This window comes from Dipodomys merriami, unplaced genomic scaffold (assembly GCF_024711535.1).
Source record: "Dipodomys merriami isolate MVZ:Mamm:240054 unplaced genomic scaffold, mDipMer1.0.p SCAF_44, whole genome shotgun sequence".
NCBI classification, from domain to species: Eukaryota; Metazoa; Chordata; class Mammalia; order Rodentia; family Heteromyidae; genus Dipodomys; species Dipodomys merriami.
The window spans coordinates 7344462-7365365 of NW_027206002.1; the positions used below are offsets into that span (position 1 = coordinate 7344462).

At 40.6% G+C, this 20904-nt stretch overlaps 1 protein-coding gene across 6 annotated transcripts in view; it reads right to left on the reverse strand.

Moving 5' to 3' along the window:
* Ebf1 (EBF transcription factor 1) overlaps positions 1-20904 on the reverse strand; it is a 415064-nt gene that overhangs the window by 361776 nt on the left and 32384 nt on the right. For all 6 annotated transcript variants that reach the window (XM_069993923.1, XM_069993925.1, XM_069993924.1 and 3 more), the window contains 2 exons: positions 17053-17126; positions 6971-7039 (listed from right to left, as the gene is read on the reverse strand). In XM_069993923.1, the coding sequence (XP_069850024.1) occupies positions 6971-7039; positions 17053-17126 (143 nt within the window). The remainder of the gene's footprint in view (positions 1-6970; positions 7040-17052; positions 17127-20904) is intronic.

The window sequence follows — 20904 nt, forward strand, 5'->3', positions numbered from 1 at the left end:
GCAAAGGCAGGGACAATATCTTATTAAAGATGTGTTGGCTAACACCATTACTTTATATTATATTACGGCACTATTGTGCCTCAAACAGTTAGCGGGATGGTATAGTTACTGAGTGCCACTTTGGAGGTTATTGTGGGATCGAGCTACCTAATTTAGCAGCTTGTCTAGTTAAGTCATTACCAAAAGGGCTGGAAGCATGCTCAGAATTGGAACCAAACACTTCACTTCAAAAATTCCCAGTGAACAATGAACACTATTCTGTGGACTGTTTTTTCACCAAATCAGGTTTATTAAGTGTGCATCATTTAACATATAACCCCTTTTCCCCTAAAGGAAGCTGTAACAGGCAATTTGGGGGGGGTTGACTTCCCTCCCCATGAACAATACACAAACATGTGCACACACATGCATACATCTACACATATGCACACACAGAGAGCTTCACACTTTAGCTGGATTAGAGCCATTAGAATCATATTATAATTAAGTCCTATAACATTAAAACCTTCATTTGCTTCTGGACAAAAGCCTTGTAACTGGAGAAATGGTTTGCAAGGGAAATTTATCTTCATCTCCCCACACCTTTGAAGACAGCAAGTAACAGAAGACAAACCTGTACTGTTCATCATACTCTACTAATTGCCAACAGGAGTACTGAGTCACTTTTATATTGTCCTGGACAGTATATTGTTACACAGTTTAGAAAGAAAGGAATGGAGTGGGAAGGGGGCAGTGAGAAGAATTGGTAGTCTATGTTAGATAACATCTCATGCAAATTGAAATGACCAATACCATCACTCTAGGCTGGAACGTCTACATGGAGTTTTTTCAAATCTGGTCGATTTTTACTGAAGAGTTGGACCAGTTGTTGGTAGTAAAAGAACTGAGAATTTTTATCAATGGAGAGTTTGCTCCGGGGAAAGGTTTTTTTTGTTTTGTTTTGTTTTTACATTTCTAAGCAACTTTTTTTTGAAAAGTGAAAGCATGGGTAATGTACAGATAAGTTATCATCACCAAGTATACAGAGCTACTAATGACACACAGGGACTGTGTTGATTTTCTGCACTTTCCCTAGAACTGTTACAAAAGCCAAGTTGTGAGAGTATGGGATAAAAACCTATGCCATGAGTTGACACCAGACCCACATCATACACACTGAGGATTCTCTGAAGCTACATTAAATACATTTCTTGGAAGTTGATGCCATTATTTCCCTTACAGGAAAACCACCGTCGCTCATTATACAGTGTCTGCAGTAGTACTCTACCATGCAAAAGTACTCTGCATTATGATATATTGTCAGCATATTTGAAATGCGTTTTAATGCATCCTGGTTGTGTATTTGAGAATAGCTGATAGAAAATGGAATAGAGCCTGCTATTAGCTTATTGTATTAGTTATTTTCCTATCAGAGGAGCAAACTACACACAAATGTATAAGGCTCATCTCATATTCGGGATGGTATCATCTGCTCTGTAATAAAATTTAGAATGATCCTCACTCACATAAGTCTCATTGCTAATAATCACACAGGAATTCCCACTGAGAAAACAAATGTTTAAACACACTAGGGTTAATAAACACTGTAAATTCATGCTTGGTGTCATACTGGCTTGCCACTATTTTTTGGGCCGGGGGCGGGGGGGGGGGGATGCAAACCTCTCAAAGCAGACAAAAGGACAACAATTATATTCCCTGGTGTGATTTTAAGAGTGATTCCTCTTCCTTCTATTTTAACTGATTAGTCCAAGTTAGGGAATCAGTTAAGGTGAGCTCTGTGAAATGAGTTTACACCTCTGGTTCTTTGTGACTTAGAGAACTGTTTGGGTACTGTGTAGAGTGTGTGTTGTACAGAAGGATTACATTTGGTAGTTGATCCTTCTACAAATTGGAAAGAGACCAAAATAAAAAGCACTAGAAGATAAAAGAAATGAAGCCATGAAACTAAAAGCTTCATTGGTAACACTAATAAAAGTAATCTTTTCCTGTGCATCTTAGTTAAGAACTTTACTTTTATGGAAAACCAAAAAAGAAAAACACTTGAATATGAGATTTACTGCTCATGATAAAAGACAGAAGCAAGACCTAGTTGTGGGGTCTGAAGGCCTTCGAAATCTTCAGGGAATGTCTATTCCCTCCCTCCAATGGTTTGTTAAAAATGGATAGAGATGTCCTAAGTCTAAAGTTTTACTCTAGCTGGGCACTAAGATAACACTGACCTTCTCTGAAAAGTCATACCATTGCATTTTCATGTCTTGGATGAAAACTGCGTCTTCAATAAAAATTTCTGTAGGAACAGTCATAACATGTCTAAAAGTTATCTGTTCAAATGATGTACACCAGGTAAATGAAGTAGCTGACTGTTCTAATATTTTCCTTACTGAACAGAATGGTGCAGATAACAATCATAACACAAATCCAATTAGTGTTACTAAATAAACCAGGGTGACCTAGATGTGGGAGGTCTTCAAACAATACTGAAAAAAACAAATATAGGTCCTTTTTCTCTCTCTTTTTAGGAGGAGGGTAAATGTGGCCTGAAGGAATTCCACACATAGTGGGTCTTCATGCTACAAAATTTGGGTGTCTTTTCATGTCCCATGTCACAGCCTACATCTCAAACCTCTCAACACAGATATAGAACTTATAAATGGAAAAGAAAGAGATGGCAAAGCTGGTGCAAAAAGCAAACCAAGCCACTTAGAAGAATTATTCGTGGGCAGGCTTAAAATTCAGTTTGATACTTTTACTTTTGCTTTGGGGAACCCAAAGTTTGCAGGTTGAGCCTCTTGATCACCTTAAAGAATGATGTCTTAGCTCACATGAGATAGCAGAACATAATAATGAAGGATAGGACAGGCGTCCTTCATTATTTCTGTCCATTAAAAAAAATTCCTCCCATTGACAACTAAGTATCCAGAGTATAAAGAACAGAAAAATGGGGGGTCCTATTGTGTCTCTTTATTTAGCAATCTAATAATCTCAGCAACCATACTGATGATAAATTTAAGGGAAAAAAAACCAAACAAACAAACATGGAGCTGGCCCTATCCAGCCCACTCTCACCGGAAACATCAGAGCCCTCTGTGTCCCCATAGGACAATTTGGAAAAGGAAATGTTTCCATAAGACCATCTATTCATCCATGTCATCACTCAAAGACAGTTTAGAAAAACAAAAGAGTTCTGTGAAACAGATCTAGTAAGAATGCTAACACTAAATGTGGAGTAAATGTCTCCAGTCTTTACACAGCTCAGCATTTATAAGCAAGTTTCCACACAGAAAACAGAAGATTTTTTCAATGGAACCAGAAAAACTGGGTTCCCAGTTCAGACTACCCTATCTGACTCTTGTCATTACTATCTTTTCTGATTCTTACAAAGTAAACCTAATTAAGAACCTCCCTCATTAGTCTTCCAGAAAAATTAGCACAGCTTATGCTAATTGCTCCTGCAAAATTTAATAAACTCATTGAAATGGGAATAGTCTAATGAGGTTTTATTTATTGAACTAAGATAACTCTAAGGGAAAAAGGTTAGGACATAAGGCTGTCCATGTAGTAATAAAACTACAATTTAGTCAATTTTGAAACACAAATTTTATTGCAACCCTTTTAAATACAAATATGAGTTTTGTGTAAATAGGGTAAATCAATCTCCACCTTTATTCAATAACTGAAAGTCTTTTTTTGCTTTTCACTTGAATAACACTTACTACACATGCCCCTTTATCTCAAAGATAATTAAATTTGCTGTTATTAGTTCCTGATCATCAGTTATTAAGCATAACACGTTTGACTGTTCTCATGTCTACACGGCCCAAATATCTGGATCATCAGGCACAGACTGAGTTTGTGGTTCCGAGTCAAGCTATGTGGCAGTGGGAAGCCATCTAACCTAGCAGTCAAGTCAAGATGTGCATTTCCCAGATTCAGAGAAATTCTTCTACAAACTTTTTTGAAGTGACTTGACACATTATCATGACTGCAAAAATATAAAGATAAAAAGAGTCCAGGTCATAGTTTTTCAAGTCACAGTATACAAACTGCTGGTTTTGTTGACTTCGTTTCTGATGTGATGTGCCTGGCTGACATCCCCAAATTACTGGCAGCAAGTAATACAGCCAACATTTAACACAGACACAGCTTGTCCCACAAGTTCCCTATAACCAGAAAGCCTCTTCCATCCATCCTATAAATAGTTTTCCTGAATAACCACTGCTACAAGTCTTTGGACTGATAAAAATAGCGGAGTTCTTCCAAATTCTGAAGGACAAGCAAATGGAGCTAAAATTATTGGTGCCCAAAAAGGTGACTGTGTTGTGAAAGCTATGCTAAGTCCTAAAGCAAGAATCCTGTACTCTCAGCTTTGTAATTGCTATTGTATGTATCTTGTAAACACAGTTTCTGTTGCGACTGCGTGCAGGCTTCAGAGTCTGTTTTTACTAAATATTCCGAGATCTGTATACATAAATCTGAGAGCAAACCAAACCCGAAGCAGGTAACAGATATTATGTAATCAGTAACACAGAATGAGATTGGAACCCCTGAAATTCAGAGGAGGTTGTCATCACTTTTTTTTTCTTTGCAACAATTTTATGAAATTGAAAATAAAAACCTTTCCTATTTTGCCCTTCTTGGCATGAGTTCTTTTCTGGTTATTTTCTTCTGTTAAAATTGGAAGTTTCACCTGTCAGCACCGACAGGACTGGAGTTTTTAAACTAAAAAAAAAAAACCTCTTCGGCAGACTGAAGGACAAATAAATTCTGAAAATCTCAGATGCAAATGATAAATAGCTAAATACATATCCAAGTAATATCACTGCATGAAATGATCATACTTCTGAGACAGAAGCAAGAGCCAGAAAATAAACATATGTAGGGACTTGTGCATACTCTGAGTTCCAGCCATATTTAAATGATGCCTGTCTTTTAAGAGTTCAAGGTTAACCACTGTCGAATCAAAATAAAAAAAAAAATAGGAGGATAAAGGTCACAATATCTCTAAATCCACCAATAACATAAAATACATACTTATTTTGCCTAAATTGTTTAAACTACTCAGCCAAGGAAAGGTTTTAAATACCCTACTGGGACAGATGCAAAGCAACAATAGATGCTATACTAATGCAATCCAGGTAACACAATCCCGTTTCAAAAACGGGCTAATTACAGCATTGCTGAGTCAAGTTTCTTCAGCCATTGCAACCCACAGAACAGGTCAAAATCAAATGTTATTCAAACCACACGCATATCAACCTTCTGTATCAGAGTCACAGCTTAAAACCAAACGGAGAACTTAAAAGCTTAACCTATCCACCAGCAAGAAAAAAGTGTTTGCAATGCGGATGGCAAGGTAAGGTTCTTGTCATCACTTAAACCAAAGTCTTCTCTGCAGCAGAACAAAATGTTTATGGTTTCGAAGTTTCAAGAATGTTTGGGCTGGTCCTTTGATCAGACAACTTTTTTTTTAATGGGAAAGAAAAATGTGTTTAAAAGAAGAAATAGTGTTTTGAATAGGAAGATCTAACTGAAGCAAACAACCTGAAGGTTATGTTTATTTTTAACCTTATTTATCTGGAGACTTATCACCCAGGGTAGAGAAAACGATTCAAGAAAAGCCTATCTACACTTGCAGACAAACATGCCATCCTCTTTCTCTGGGCTGTTCACAACAGGATTACACACTAAACTTCTGTATCTCTTAACTTTGAATCAAGTATTTATTCTGTGTATCAAATCAAAGTAGGCTGCAGTAAATATTCATTAGCGAGATATTTAGTTAACACATTCTATTAAAATGTAATTTTTATAAAGCTACTTGACAATCAATATTGGGTGAAAACTTGAAAAGTTACATAGCTTAAAAAAAAATCAACCATATTTTGATCTCTTGATAAAGACAAATCAATAATTTGGTTTTAGTTAGAAAAAAAATGATAAATCAAGTCCAGAAATGGTGGAGAATTTGGAAGCTAGAGTTCTTGTTTCTTTGTTGTTGTCAAAATTTACTATTACCAAAATCCAAAAGGAGGCTTTTACTTGTCTGGATAGGAATATCTCCAATTCTAGTCAATTTTTCCTTTTCCTTTTTTAACCTGATCCTTTCCACCTCATAGAAGATGCTAGCTCTTCTTCTGGCTGACAACTGACAGTACCTATAAAACTTCCAGGCCATTTAACTCTCAATGAGTAATGCTATTTAACAAATGGCATATCACACATGTTTCCATACAATGAATTTCAATAATTAAAATGTAAAATGAATATTTGGAATGCAACTTTGTAAAATGTGTGTACTCGCTGACTCAAAATTGCCCTACACAACTAAAACAGATTTATTGTCCTACAGTGATTTACTTGGTCATGTCAGATTAGTTATATGGATCTGTTTTAAAATACAATAATTAAGACAAGCAGGATAAATTAATCAACCTGCATTACAGGATGAGCTGTAATCAAACACGGGAAATAATAGTAGAAAATCTTGGTTCGCAGATCTCTTTAAACTGCTTTTATGCATAAATAAAAACCTTAAAATGTAGATGGATTACATCCAACAGAACTACTGTAGCTAAAAGTGATAATGATTCAAACATTTTTCAAATAAAAGTTAAATATTTATAAGCACCCAACCACATTTCATAAATCACAAACTATTATTATTTTATTTCTGAAGCTTCCTGGCACAGCATGAAGATAGAGCCACAGAAAGTCAGGAATAAAAAATATATATATTCCTTTAGGAACATGAATCAGACACAAAACCGGAGTGATCCAAGAAACAGGCCTCCAAAGAACATTCCATATGGCTTTCCCAGGAATTCCAATCGCTCGGCGCAGTATAAATCATGACCAACAGACAAATTTCGGCCACAGGCGTTCCTAACCCTCGCCTGGCCCGGGTGCAACACAAGGCAGGTGTTTCATTATAATACGGAATAAGAATCCAGTGAAAGAAGACTGTCCCTACCTGTCAATTATCACTGGATCTGAGGGAGTCTCATTTCGGTTGCCACAGCTTTTCTTGTCACAACAGCGGCTATGGAGCAAAAGCGAAAGGATTTAGTACAACCATTACGACGTAAAATCATCATTTAAGCAGACAGAAGGTTCAAATTGCTGGGTTGCAAATACTAGAATTACCACAAAGCCATACCTGGCAGTCAACAGATTCCTGGGACAGAAAATTCTATTTGGGTCACCTATGGGTTAATGGCCAGGCTTAACCTCCCCCTGCTTGGAGGATGAGGGAGGGGGAGGGTCAGGGGCTCTCTCAGAGCCAAGAATGACAGCCTCAAGATGGGGGTCTCTCCGGCAGTGCCCGCAATGTTGGCAGAGTTCAATGTGAGAAGTGCACTATTATTTCATCCTCCCAGTAAGAATATTCAGGGTTGTGGGTGGCTCAAACTTCTTCCTTCACGATCACACTAATTGTGTGGAACACGTCAATAATAAGGTATAAGTGATTTCACCCCCTCCAGTCATTTTGTATTAAATGGATTCCTTTTTCTTCTTCTTGATGGTATTTCCCCCACTGACTTCCCCCCCACACAATCAAATCCTAAAGTGGTAACTGTTGCTTGTGAACTATCTTCAGAAACATAAAGATAAAAGATAACTAATAAGACAAGGAAAAGGCAAGATAAAGGGGGAAATGGAAATTCACAGCCACAGTCCTTTATCGCTATGACTGGTACCCAGTCAGGTTCTGGGTGCTTTATGGACTGTGGGTCAATCACCCTGTCAGTGGACCTTCTTTATTAGTTCAGAAGGAGAACCAACAGTTCAACAAAGCACTTCTACCAAAATCTCACCAATTTCTGATCTTAAGTCTGCCAATAATTTAATAAAAAACCAGATGCTCCCTAAAGGGTGAAAAAGTCACATTTAGGAACAGTACCTGCCATCAGCAGAAAACTGTCTGTTATTTATTTGTAAATAACAAATGTGTCCCGTGGGTGGTCCACACCCAGGGACACACCATCTCATGAGTGAAGAAGGTAACAGGTTATCCAGAGGTGAGAAATTAGCATGCACTGCAAGTATAAGATGTAGCATTCTCTCTTCTTGCACACATGTGTATACACAAACACTTGTGACTTAATGAATCACACACGCTAAATTTCTTCTAGAGAACTGAACATTGCACTTCACTCTCAGGACCAGAAACACCCCTCTGCATAGGAAGGCCTCTTTCCTTGCCCTAACTGTATCTCTGAGGGGTGAACCAGCTCTCAAGCTGGTACTGATTCTGTTTGTGCTTTTTACCTCCAGAAAGCAATGATAAGAATTGCACCTCCTTTGTCAAAGTCCCAGCTGAAAAGTACTCTTTCCACCACCTGACCACCTTTTCCCTTGCTGGGGTTCAGAGAAAACTGCTTCCCCTGGACTTGAAGGAGGTAGGAGTAGGTGGGAGGCATGCAACAATAAATGGTTTAAAAACAACACCATCATCTCTGAATGCTGCTCAGGCCTGTCAGAACACTGACCACGCAATGGGACACAGCCGCCTGTGTCACCCTGAGCAAAGGATCCCACCTCCTAGTGACCAGTTTCTCATATGTACAGTGGGACAACTTTGGTACCCACCCCCACACACCGCAGCATAGATTCAAAGCAATAAAGGATATAAAGCCTGAGGCTCCATGACTGGTCCTGTTGAGGCCCCCAGGGAAGAGCAGCAGTATTGTGACTCCCTCTGCCTGCTTCTCCCAACTACCTCCTTCTCCAAGTCTAAGAAACCTGCCCTGTCCATGCAAACACAGCCCACTGACAAAAGCCAACACTCCCTTACCCAGGGAAACAAATAGATGAATTGGAGGCCTGTTTCTCCCGATGTAAGCTCCTGGTGGCCGCACCCTCACTAGGGTCCTGCTTGGATGCAATGCCTCCCAGGGGCTCTTCCAACTGGTTTTGATGATGCCTGGATAAAATCTACCCCCTTACAGCCATAGTACTGTGCCACCATCTTCCCACATGGTCTGTGTCTACTGTGACCTCCTCTAATGCATCTTTTCAAAGCATCCATGGAGCTGCATCGCTTACTATCCAAGATCGCTATACGGCTCCCCACAGCACGCAGAATGACATGATGCCAGACCTCCCCACTCCCTGCCCTTCCTCTCCAGCTTGCCAAGCTCCAGCCTCACCGGCCAAGTTCAACCCCTCTGATACACCCTGCTCCATCACACCTAGGTCTGATTCAGGCAAATCTCTGCTGGTCGACTCCTTCCCCAGCACTTCCCTAGTCAGTTACCTGTGCTTGGCCCTCAGAGCTCAGCCTACACCAACTACGTGTTCCTCACGGAGACTTCTCCAGGCACTGTACCCTTAATCTAAGTTAGGCTTCTCCTGCAGAGTTTTTCTCAGAGAATGTAACGTAATAAAAATTATACTGCTATTCCATACCTCAGAAGCCACAAATATGTCTATAATATAACCCCACTAAGATACACGTATACACAGGTATATATTTTAGCTTATACATATAGACACATTACATACACACATACATATGTACATACTTAGAGTTATGGTTTGAAAATGAAATGTCTCATACAGACTAATGTGCTGAAGCCTGGTGCTATTTTGGGAGGTGCTGGCAATTTTAGGGGGGTGGGGCCTAGCTGGAGAAAGCAGGCCATGGAGGGTGCATCTTTGGGAGCTGTATCTTGCTCTAACCCCTGCCTATGTCCCTCCCTTTGCATCCTAGCTGCTATGAGGTGAGAGGATTTCCTCCACTATGCCCTTCTGCCAGGATGCTCACCACTGCCTCACTACAGGCTAAAAGTAACATACCCAAGTAGCCAAGGAACTTCTAAGCCAAATTAAGTCCCTCCTCCCCTAACCTCTTTCTACCAGGCATTTTATCACAGTGATAAAAATAATATTAATAACATGCATTCCCACATTTGCCTGGGTGACAAAAAACTAACACATATATCCCCAAAATGTGTGTCTACCTGTGCATACATATCCGTGTACATGGAGTATATGGAAGGCTGTTCAGTAGCATAAAGACTGTAGTCAAGGTGCAATGTGCTAATCACAGAGAAAAGTCTGGATTGCATTGTGAATTGAGAAAATTAAGTTTCAGAATCATGTGTATAGTTGGATCTCATTTCAGAGAACTATTAAATGAAAAGCAGAATGGGAGAGGGAAGGGCAGAGGGGATTTTTCAAAATTCTGGTTTGCACCCTCATTTTGCTAAAGTCACTCAATGCTGTCATTGCTCTAGGAAGGCCTTCCCCGCCACCCCAGTGTACCCTAGGGTACCCTGTGTCACATTTCATATATACCTCTGTCTTTCTCTCTCGAATATAAGACCCACAGGACAGATTCTCAGACATTTATCTCCCAACTACAGAAACTGACACAGTAGGAATTGGGTTTTGTTTTTTTTTTTTTTTAAATCAATGGACAAGAACTTATAGGAGTTCATCTACAGGACCGGTACTGGCAGTGGGGATGGGAGAACATTTTATTCCCTTACTTCTAGAAACTGCATTGTTTTGTTTTGTATCGCAATAGCATTTCCCTATTAAACGATTAAGAAGGAACCTCAAACAGGAGAAGGAAGGCCTTTCTAGACTGAGCTGACATCTTCCCCAGGTGACCTCTTAGCACCAAACAAGGCAAAGATCTGTCCTTCACGCTTGTGAGTCTTGCCCAGATGGAGGCTTCATTTCAGGCTAAGCAGCCCCTAAGCTCAGCCCAGGAGAGGCGGGCACCACATTCCACTATGCCCAAGAGAGGAACTGACCAGGAAGGCCCAGCTGAAAGGAGAACCAATCTACTAATGTTGAAGGCAGAAGACAGTTTGGTTCACACTCAGTCTAATAAATGAAACAGCAGTAATATCACTTGCAGGGAAAAGTACTGTGTTAATAAAAGAAAACATAGGACCTCCAGGTGCTGGTGGTTCACCCCTGTAATCCTAGCTACTCAGGAGGCTGAGATCTAAGGATCATGGTACACAACCAGTCCAGTCTGGAAAGTCTGTCAGACTGTATTTCCACTTAACTACCAGAAAACCAAACGTGGAGCTGTGGCTCAAAGTGGTAGAGTGCCAACTGTAAGCAAAAAAGAGCTCAGGGACAGCGCTCTGGCCCTGAGTTCAAGCTCCACAACAGAAGAAAAAGGAAAGAAAGAACACACAGAACTATGATTCCTCATGCTCTTCTTAGCCTGTGCCTGAGCCCTTCCTCCATCCACAACAGCAGTGTTTAGACTCCCACTGTGTGCCCACATGCCTGGGACAGACATTCATCTATTGAGGGACTTAGTTGCCTAATTTGCTTTGCACCAAAGCAGGATTCCAAAAGCAAGCAGGTGCCACCACTATTTGTATCCCTTCCCAATCTGTAGCCCATGACAGGTCAGCCATGTGGCTGGTCACAGCCATGGGTCTCCCACGCCTGGTGTGCCTTTCCCCACACCTCTGACCACCCCCACCCCTTAGCAGACCTGTGTGTCTCCCAGATAGTTCTGCATGCTCAGAGAGAAGCATGCTTAGAAGGGTCTTTCTTAGCAGGCTGACACAGGTGGCCAATTTCTAGTGAGCTGACCCACGACTTCATAAATAGGGCAAGAAACACCCACAAGGCTCCTACACCTGGGAGGCCTTGCCTACCCTTCTCTCAGAACTTCCTGTATGTAGAGGCTTCTCTTACAGAACTTCTGTTAAGTCTAGGCTCTTGAACTCTGTACTTTACCTTTCCTGTGCAGCCAAAGCAGCTAAAGAGTAAACCTAAGAGGGGCTGGGAAGGTGGCTCAGTGGTAGAGTGCTTGCCTTGCATGCATGAGGCCCTGAGTTCAATTCCTCAGTACCACATAAGCAGAAAAAGCTGGAAGTGGCGCTGTGGCTCAAGTGGTAGAGTGCTAGCCTTGAGCTGAAGAGCTGAGGGCCAACATCCAGGCCCAGAGTTCAGGCCCCACGACCGGACTCCCCCCCCCCAAAAAAAAAGAATAAACCTAAGAATTATCTCAAGAGTCTGATTAATAGTTCTAAAGATGACTGGTTTTTAAAGACTCCATTCCATAAATAGACACAACTATCTTCTACCTCCTCCCCATGTCTTTTGGGGGGGCTGGGGGGTCCAGTCGTGGGGCCTGAACTCTGGGCCTGGGCGCTGTCCCTCAGCTCTTCAGCTCAAGGCAAGCACTCTACCACTGAGCCACCTTCCCAGCCCCCCATGTCTTAAAGTTAGCTGTCCTTAAAATACTAACTCAGGTCCTGGGGCTTCCAGACCCCTCCCTTTCTGTCTCACCTGGGACCTCCCAACACTGAGTATTCCTCTGGTTTGCACCTGTGATTCCTCCTTCCCAGGTTATTTTCCCCTCTGGGTTCACACTATCAAGTTTTCCTTCTTTTCTCTTGAATTTCTTTCCTTGCTCCTTGACACCCTTCTTCTAAGAGTTCCCACCAAGCTTGACCACGAATCACTACCAAGAGTGTAGGGAATGATTCATCACCTATTTGAATCTCGTCTCTCAGCATCACCAGTGGCCTGCTGGTCATACTCAGTCTTCATTTCTCTCCAGGTCACTCTATCATGTGCTACCTGGATGACTTCCTTCTCTGAGCCTACCCCCTTCTCCCCCCCCCCCGCCTTTGTTTCTGTTTGCTCAAAGTTCTTTCTCTCTGCTTACTGCTCCAGCATGTGCTCCCTCCTGGCTAAAGGTAGTTGTTCCTGAAGCATGGAACTGGGGCTTCTCACCTTTCTGTTCTTCCATCTGGTCAACCCCATTTCAGCCCATAGCCTCCACTCTCACCTTTATCACTAAAGTCACTTTGACTAAGATTCTCTTCCCAGTACAGGTACACCCAGCTACAGACCTCTCCATGGAGTATTCTAGCAGGACCACTAACAAAACAGGTCTTCGTGTGCCCTCTAAAAGCCCCCTCCTACCTGACCTTTCTTCCCGTTCCTGTTGCCTTGATCTACCTACAGTTGTTTCTTCCCTTTTCTGAACAGGCAAATTTGCCTCAAATGTTTATTCCATTCAACCTTTCCCGGGTGAATCTAATTAGTTTGCCAGGTGCCAGCTCCCTGGGATAAACTGAGTCCCCAGCTTTTCTGACTGCATACCACAAGGCTTTGCTCTAAAAACTGAAGACACCTCTAGCCTCCTCAACTGGAATGGCCAAAGTATATGCATGTTTTAGTGGAAATTGCACGTCAAGGTTCATTGTTCACTCTGAACAATGATGCACCAGGCTCTGCACTGTGAATATTGTTACCACAGCCTCCTGAAAACTAACACTACTGTGCTTGTCTAGTATATGCAAAGCCCTGGGTTTGATCCCTAGCACTACAAAAACAAACAGAAAAAAACCTACTACTACTAATAGTAATAGTACACATTTAATACTGGGCCCTATAATAAACATTTACGGGGACGATAACATATAATCTTAACTCCCACCATTACAAGACAGTTTTAAAACCCAACTTCACAAATGGGACAACTGAAGCACAGGAGTAACTCCCTGACTTCAAGGAATACAACAAAGAAAAATGGTGCGTGTGCCATCTGTCCATTGTGAGAACCCTGAGTGCTATGAAGGAAAAGCACAGTCCACACAGGACTGCACCCAAGGAGACACCACTCAGACCCAGGGCCAAGGGCCTAACCATGAGGAAACCATGCTCCAGTGGGCATCCGAAGAAAGAAATCAGAAGAAGTGGTAAAGAGGAAGGAAGCACAAGCCTATCAAGCAAGCAGGCCAGCCTTGAGGATGTGTGGCTGCTAGTGGAAAAAAAAAGAGAGTACTGTTCTACACGGAATGGCTGTTCCCTGTCACTGTCCTGTGGGCTGAAAATGGAGAATCCTTGCTTCCTTCAGCCTCCTTTGGGGCTTGGGGACCAGGCTCACCTACAAGCAGAGGTCCTGTTTCCCATCCACACTTGAACATATGAGTTCAGGATGTGTTTACACTCAAATCTCTCATAAATTCCCATTCTAAAGCATGACTCATGGAGCTAAATTGTTTTCAGGAACCCACCATTAATATTGGCAAATGCAATGATGATAGGTTTGATAGACTGCAATTCACCAAAAGGCAGAAACTCTCCCATGATCCCACAAAAGAGCTCCATGTCATCAAGACAAGGAAGGTTTGTCTCGGAGTGGCAATAATTAGAACCTAATAGTAGCAATTCCTTTAGCCGGTGCATGGAATGGTGTCACCTTCCTAACAGAACACAAGGGTTTTTAAAATTTACAGCACCCAAGACACAACCCTCTGGTGTTTATCTTTTTTTTTTTCTCATTTGCCTACCACAACACAGAATCATACCGAGCCCTTTCTGGTCGATCTAAATTCTCTGTGTCTCCTTTACCATAGCCAAGGAACTATAAATATATAGCTTCTGTGACATCCACGCAAAGTTTTATTGTGCCGTTAGCTTTGATAGAAAGCACTGCAGAAAGTTGTTTAGAAATTAAATATCTAAAACAAGCCATCTTAAAATCCAGGGCCCTACTATTTCATGTCTGCAATGAAGAAATTTCATCTTGGGGAGAGCAAGCTGTCTTTCACACCATATGGCTAATGGTGGTGCATAGCAATTAGCCAAGCTGATTAATGGTGAACAGACTCTAATTTTATGCTTATAATTGAGCCTGCATTTGCACCCCTGGTGCAAATTCAGCACATCCCAACTTCCACTTACAACAGGCAAGAAATCAAGAGAAATAGGATGATGTGGAAAGTGAGAATTTTTTTTTCGTAAAGCCCCCTAAAGAGCATCAGATTTGCAATTTAAAAGACTGTTAGCCATACAATAGATGACAGGTTTGTGTAATGGGGTCATGGCGGCCTGGTAAACAAACACTACCCCCTTACACATGTATAGGCAGCCAGAAGCACGGTAATCTGTAACATTAGCAGGATGACATTTTGAATATGGCTTTTCCCTCTTGGCCATGCAGAAAGAACACAGCATCATTTGCCTTCAGTGGCTTCAGAATTTTATTTTTGCTATTTTTATGTTTCTGAAAAATAGAGAGAACATGAGCTGTAAAGCACACCAGCTAGCATAATAAAGCACTTTGGGCCAATGAATTTTAAAAACAAGGAAAATATAAACTGCATTAATAGAGGGTAGGCTTGGGTATGAAAGGTGTAATATATCTTTAAGTATTTCAAGAATAGAATTATTTCTAGCATAATCCAGACGTGCAGATATGAGATATAAATCTATGATATATGTAGATGTACATATTATCTGGCCTAGTAGTAGAGATCCATCTTCTTAATTCCATTCTCCTATGTTCTCCTAGGTACAGCATAGAAAATTCACACTAATAATGTGCTAATTGTAAGATGGAAAAATAATAGAGATGATGAGAAAATTAGTAATACAAAGAAATTTATTTTCTAATATTTTTCATACATTCACTTTTACTCATTTACTTTTGAAAGATACATCTCAGCTATATTACACTCATTATTATACTATATTAGACTCACTATGCTCCTAATGTTTGCCTAATAATATAAGAAATCCAAGAACTTCTGTTTGGGTTCTGATACAAATAAAAAAGTTAGAGAAAAACAACCAACCTGGTTTTTTTTTTTCTTTTCAATAATTAACAAGTTTTCCAAACCACTGAAGTGAAAACTTGTGAATCTCCTGTATATTTTAGAATAACATATTAAAAGTCTTCTTTTGGAAAATGAAAATATGAAAGATTAAAAGACATAAAAGAAGTTAACCTTTGTATGTCACCTAGGAAACACATTAAGCCCTGTTGACTTTATCTTTACTGAACAGTTTTAAGATTTCCCCCCACCTCTACCCCTGCCAAGTCCATGAGCAGCTGATAAAGAGCCCCTAGACAGAGGGGGCAGCGTAAGTCCTATATGGATTGGTCAGAAATGGTCAGCAGCCGGGGCTGGAAAGGTGGCTCGTGGTAGAGCACTTGCCTTGCATGCCTGAGGCCCTGGGTTCGATTCCTCAGCACCACATAAGCAAAAAGAAAAAAGCCAGAAGTAGCGCTGTGGCTCAATTGGTAGAGCGCTAGCCTTGAGCTGAAGAGCTGAGGGACAGCGCCCAGGCCCAGAATTCAGGCCCCACGACCGGACCCAAAAAAAAAGAAAGAAAGAAAGAAAGAAATGGTCAGCAGCCAGGCCCACTTTGTGCCAGGAAAAGCCTGCCTGGCTAACAAAGCAATTAGTAGCCTTCTCCTGATGCACAGTGGCATTCCCATGCTTTATCCAATTACTCAGAATATACTGGGAGCTAAGTGCTGGGGTTATTTTTACAAAGAATAACAGCGCAAGTTCAAAGGCACTTCCCTGCTCTCCTCCCTCACATGTGCAAACCTGGCTGAGGTCACGCAGGTGAACGTGATCTGCTCTACTATTTTTAAATGTAGCTCAGTCTGAGCACAGGAAATTAAATAAATAAAGATGTTTGTTTGTAAGACACGCGAATTTTTCGACCTTTTAGGGATTCATCTTTCTATCCTTCCAAAAGCTCAAAAGTTTACCACTTCTAAGAAATACCACCCATACTGTCAGTTATATACAGGGTTAAGAAAAAGATCAGATGAAAGGGGAAAAAGAAGAAGAAAATCACTCGATTTAAGAAGAAATGATGGCCAGATTCAGGTGGTCCTATTCTTAAGTGGAAGAAGTGAAGAGGGAGCTTATCTTTCAAGTTTACCCAAATAGAAACCTTTGCTGACTTCAGTAGACAGCTTAGTCATTTTCCTAGCAATGCAGCTGAGGGCATATATTAACACTAAAAGAATTCTACAGTGTTTTATTCAATTGTAAGGGAGAAGGGAGGACACTGCCTTGCCCATTAATAGTGCGACATCAAAAAAGAAATGGATGTCTTTCAGGATGAAATCTAATAAATAATTGACAATGACTGTGATGCTTGACACTTTGCTATCAAATATTCACATCTAACAATTCTTTCTAGATTGTCACTAGAACCAAGACAAATGTAGTACTCCCCACCCCACCCCAAATCAGCCTAGTTCACCTAGATTTGAGATGCAAATACTAATTAAAGAGAACAAGGAATTCTTACCTGCACATAATCTCGTGTGTGAGTAAAACTCGGCACATTTCAGGGTTCTTGTCTTGGCCTTCATATACTATGGCCTGGAAGTAAAAGCATGAGTTTAGCTGGGTATGGAACCAAGTAGCAGAACACAAACTATAACAACTGAATTCTAGATCACTTCAGCTGCAGGCCCAAAGGCCTCACTGTGCAGTCTGTTTTAAGCTGCATGCCTGGCATCAGTGGCTCATGCCTATAAACCTAGCTACTCAAGAAGCTGAGATCTGATGATTGCAGTTTGAAGCCAGACTGGGCAGGAAATTCCATAAGACTTTTATCTCCAATAAACTACCACGGCCTCTCCCGCCAAATAAAAGCCAGAAGTGGAGCTGCAGCTCAAGTGGTAGAGCTCTAGCTTTGAGCAAAAGAAGTTCAGGAACAGCTCCCAGGCCCTGAGTTCAAACCCTAGTACTGTAACCAAAAAAAAAAAAAAAAGAAAAGGAAAAAAGATACACTGTCCAAGATCCACCCAAACTAAGTGGAATAAGATATATTCCTCTGTGCATCAATGACTTTATTAGGATACGCATCTTTGAATCTGTGTAGGTATGATGAACCTCTGTTGTCGAGACAACTATAATTCTCCTTTCAATCCAGAATAAAAATAAGTCTAATCAATAAAGAGGAAACCTCAGAAGGCTGAATAGCTGGCAATACTGTTTATCTGAAATGTAGAAAAGCATGTAGATTTGATGCTTAAATGATGTGTGCTTGCCACCTCATCTTATCAGTTCTAACCCCAACATTTAGTCTTCCAGGAGGGAGCATTTGAAAACAACTATGAGTCACTGTGTCAGGTTTTAAATAATTCACAGTCAGGGGGAAAATCCCTCTTCTCACCAACAGGCTGAACATACACACTCTCATGGCGCATACACCCACCCAAACAGTAATACTCACTAGTATATGGGGGGAGGTTGTATGTGTGTGTGTGTGTTTAAGCCATAAACTTATCTCCCTAAACTAAGAATTACATCCTACGCTCAAAATAAATATGGCATCCCAAACTGTCTCATCAGCCAAGATGATTTTGCCAATTTTTTTTAATGTTTGCACATTTTGCTTCAGGACACCAAGAAGTTTCCCTGAGACCTGAACTCCCCTGTGGGTCTATACGTTAATAGCTGAGACAAAGAAAAACACACAGCTATTTAACAGAGCAGGCCCTGCATTGGGATAATTTTAACTAATTTAATGCTGTATCACTGCATAATACTAAGGAAACACAGCTTTAAATTGTTAATAAAATTACTTTTACACATTCACAAAACCCTCCATTTCTTGGTGACAAAAAAATGGCTTACATTAACGGCAGACTTCTTATGTAGTATACAAAGATGCTGTGCTGACTGACTTGGTAGTTAGTTCCCTCTAATGCACTTTGGTTTTGGTTTTGTTTTGAACCTGGGACTTTCAGAACCTGCAAATGATGGGTACCACAACAAACCCAGTGTGAACAGACTTGGGCTGTGGTATCTGAACAGATAACAAAGTAAACTTGGCAACAAATTAAAAATTGAGAAAAGCCACACACTGGTGGCTCACACCCATTAATTTTAGCTACTCAGGAAGCTCAAATCTGAGGATCATGGATCAAAGCCAGCCTGGGCAGGGAAAGTTTTCGAGACTCTTATCTCCAGTTAACCACCAGAAAACTGCAAGTGGAGCTATGACTCAAAATGGTAGAGCACTAACCATGAGCAAAAGAACTCAGGGTTACTGCCCAAGCCCTGAGTTCAAACCCCACAACAGACAAAAAAAAAATTTAGAAAAAGTACTTGCATAAAAAGTTTCTCTGGGGGCTGGGAAGGTGGTTCAGTGGCAGAGCGCTTACATTGCATGCATGAGGCCCTGGGTTCAATTCCTCAGCACCACATAAGCAAAAAAAGAAAAAAGCCAGAAGTGGTGCTGTGGCTCAAGTGGTAGAGTGCTAGCCTTGAGCTGAAGAGCTGAGGGACAGCATCTAGGCCCAGAATTCAGGCCCCACAACCGGACTCAAAAAAAAAAAAAAATGTTTCTCTGCCACTAGCTCATCAAAACCATTTTTATAGCTAGCCCATCATTTCTCTGTTTTTTTTTTTAAAGTTCTGTGGACTTTACAGAAAGTTGAAATATGACATAAAGAAGAATACTTATTACCCTTGGTTTCTCAATTGTTGGCGCATTACTAAACTTGTTTTATCCTTTCTTCTTCTTCCCAAAATCAACATTGAGTAAATTGCAGCTATGTCCTCAATATGTCCTGAGAAGAAGAAATTCTCATACACAGTACAATTACCTCAATCAAAAGAATTACTTTTTGTTATGACCAGACCCAAAAAAAAAAAAGAATTACTGATACAAAACAATAATCTCATCTCTAGACTTTACTGAGATTTTCCAATTACCTAGCAATGTCCTTTTCAGCCAAAGAAAATTCATTCAGCTATCCACATCCCCTTTAAGATAGAATATTCTGGAGTCTTTGTATTGCATGGGATTGATGTTGAAGAATTTAGGCCAGTTATTTTGCATAGCACACCTCCTCTTGGTATGTCTGAAAACTGTACTGAGGAAAGGAATTCCAGAGGGGGACTGCTGAGTTGTCTGTGGCTAGTGCCATGCTGATGACTAGCTCTACAACTGGAGACACAACCTCTAAAGAGCTGGCTGAGATCGCCCATCAGTGATCACCAGCCACTACTTTATCCTCTGCTAACTCACCACTACTTTCTGGGAAAATAATCTGCATTATGTAAATATCCTACACCATGTCAAATATCCAGGCATTACTGGTTTTAACACATATACAAGTTTCTTTCCTGTATTCTTAAAAGACCATTTCAAAGTCCCAAGTTAGTTTACTTGAGAAAATGCATTAATTAGAAATGCTCTGGAAACCAAATATTATATCTGCCTGTTTTGTTTCCTGCAATCACTGCTTAAATTTAAAAAACAAAAACAGTAAATTACTGATTAGATCTCACACATACACGGTGCTTTAAAAAAATCCTAATGACGCACTTCTGCTAAATTCTATTATCACAAAATTATTTGTATGTTTTCTTAATGTCCTAGATAACCTCTGTTTCAACTTCAGTATTTGTCTTGCCAAACTAAAACAAGTAACTTGGTAAATAAATTCATAGATATTGGTGAGGTTCACTCTACCATGAAGGAAAACAACAACAACAACAACAAAAATGTTTGGGTTTTTAGGAGAGGAGTATCAGTTACATCAGATCTTCTCATTTTGATTCTTTCTAGATTATATGAATATTACTGTTACTGAGAGTACTGGTTCCATTGACATGAATGAGATCAATGAAAGATGATGCTCCAAGGCACATGTGTTTATTAATTCCCCCAAGCAGTGGACAATATGAACTTCCAGAAATCCATGCGTTTTTTTCCTTTGCTAACATTTTATTTTATTTTTCTTTGCTAACATTTATTTTAAGGCTTAGGGCCTCTGTAATACATCTCTGTACCAAATACCAGACTGCCACTTTACCTCAAGCAGCAGAGTCAAAACAGAGAATCCTTCTCCCAATCAAGCATAGGAAAATGAAACCGTGAGTTTGGATTTGCTCAGCAATAATTAAGAACTCTGGGGAGGTTGGAAACATGAAGCTTCTGCCCTCCCTCTCCTTGGGCCTTGTGAAGCTTCTGCCATCCCCTCTCCTTGTGTGGAACCCCATCATGGACCAGGCTAAAATCTTGTAACTAGAGTTTCACTTTATGGGGGAGCGGGAGGGGGGGTACTCTCTTTCAAGGGCAACTCAAAAGCAGAGCTACCTCCAATCCCACCCTAGCCATTTTTCTTACTGCAATGTTAAC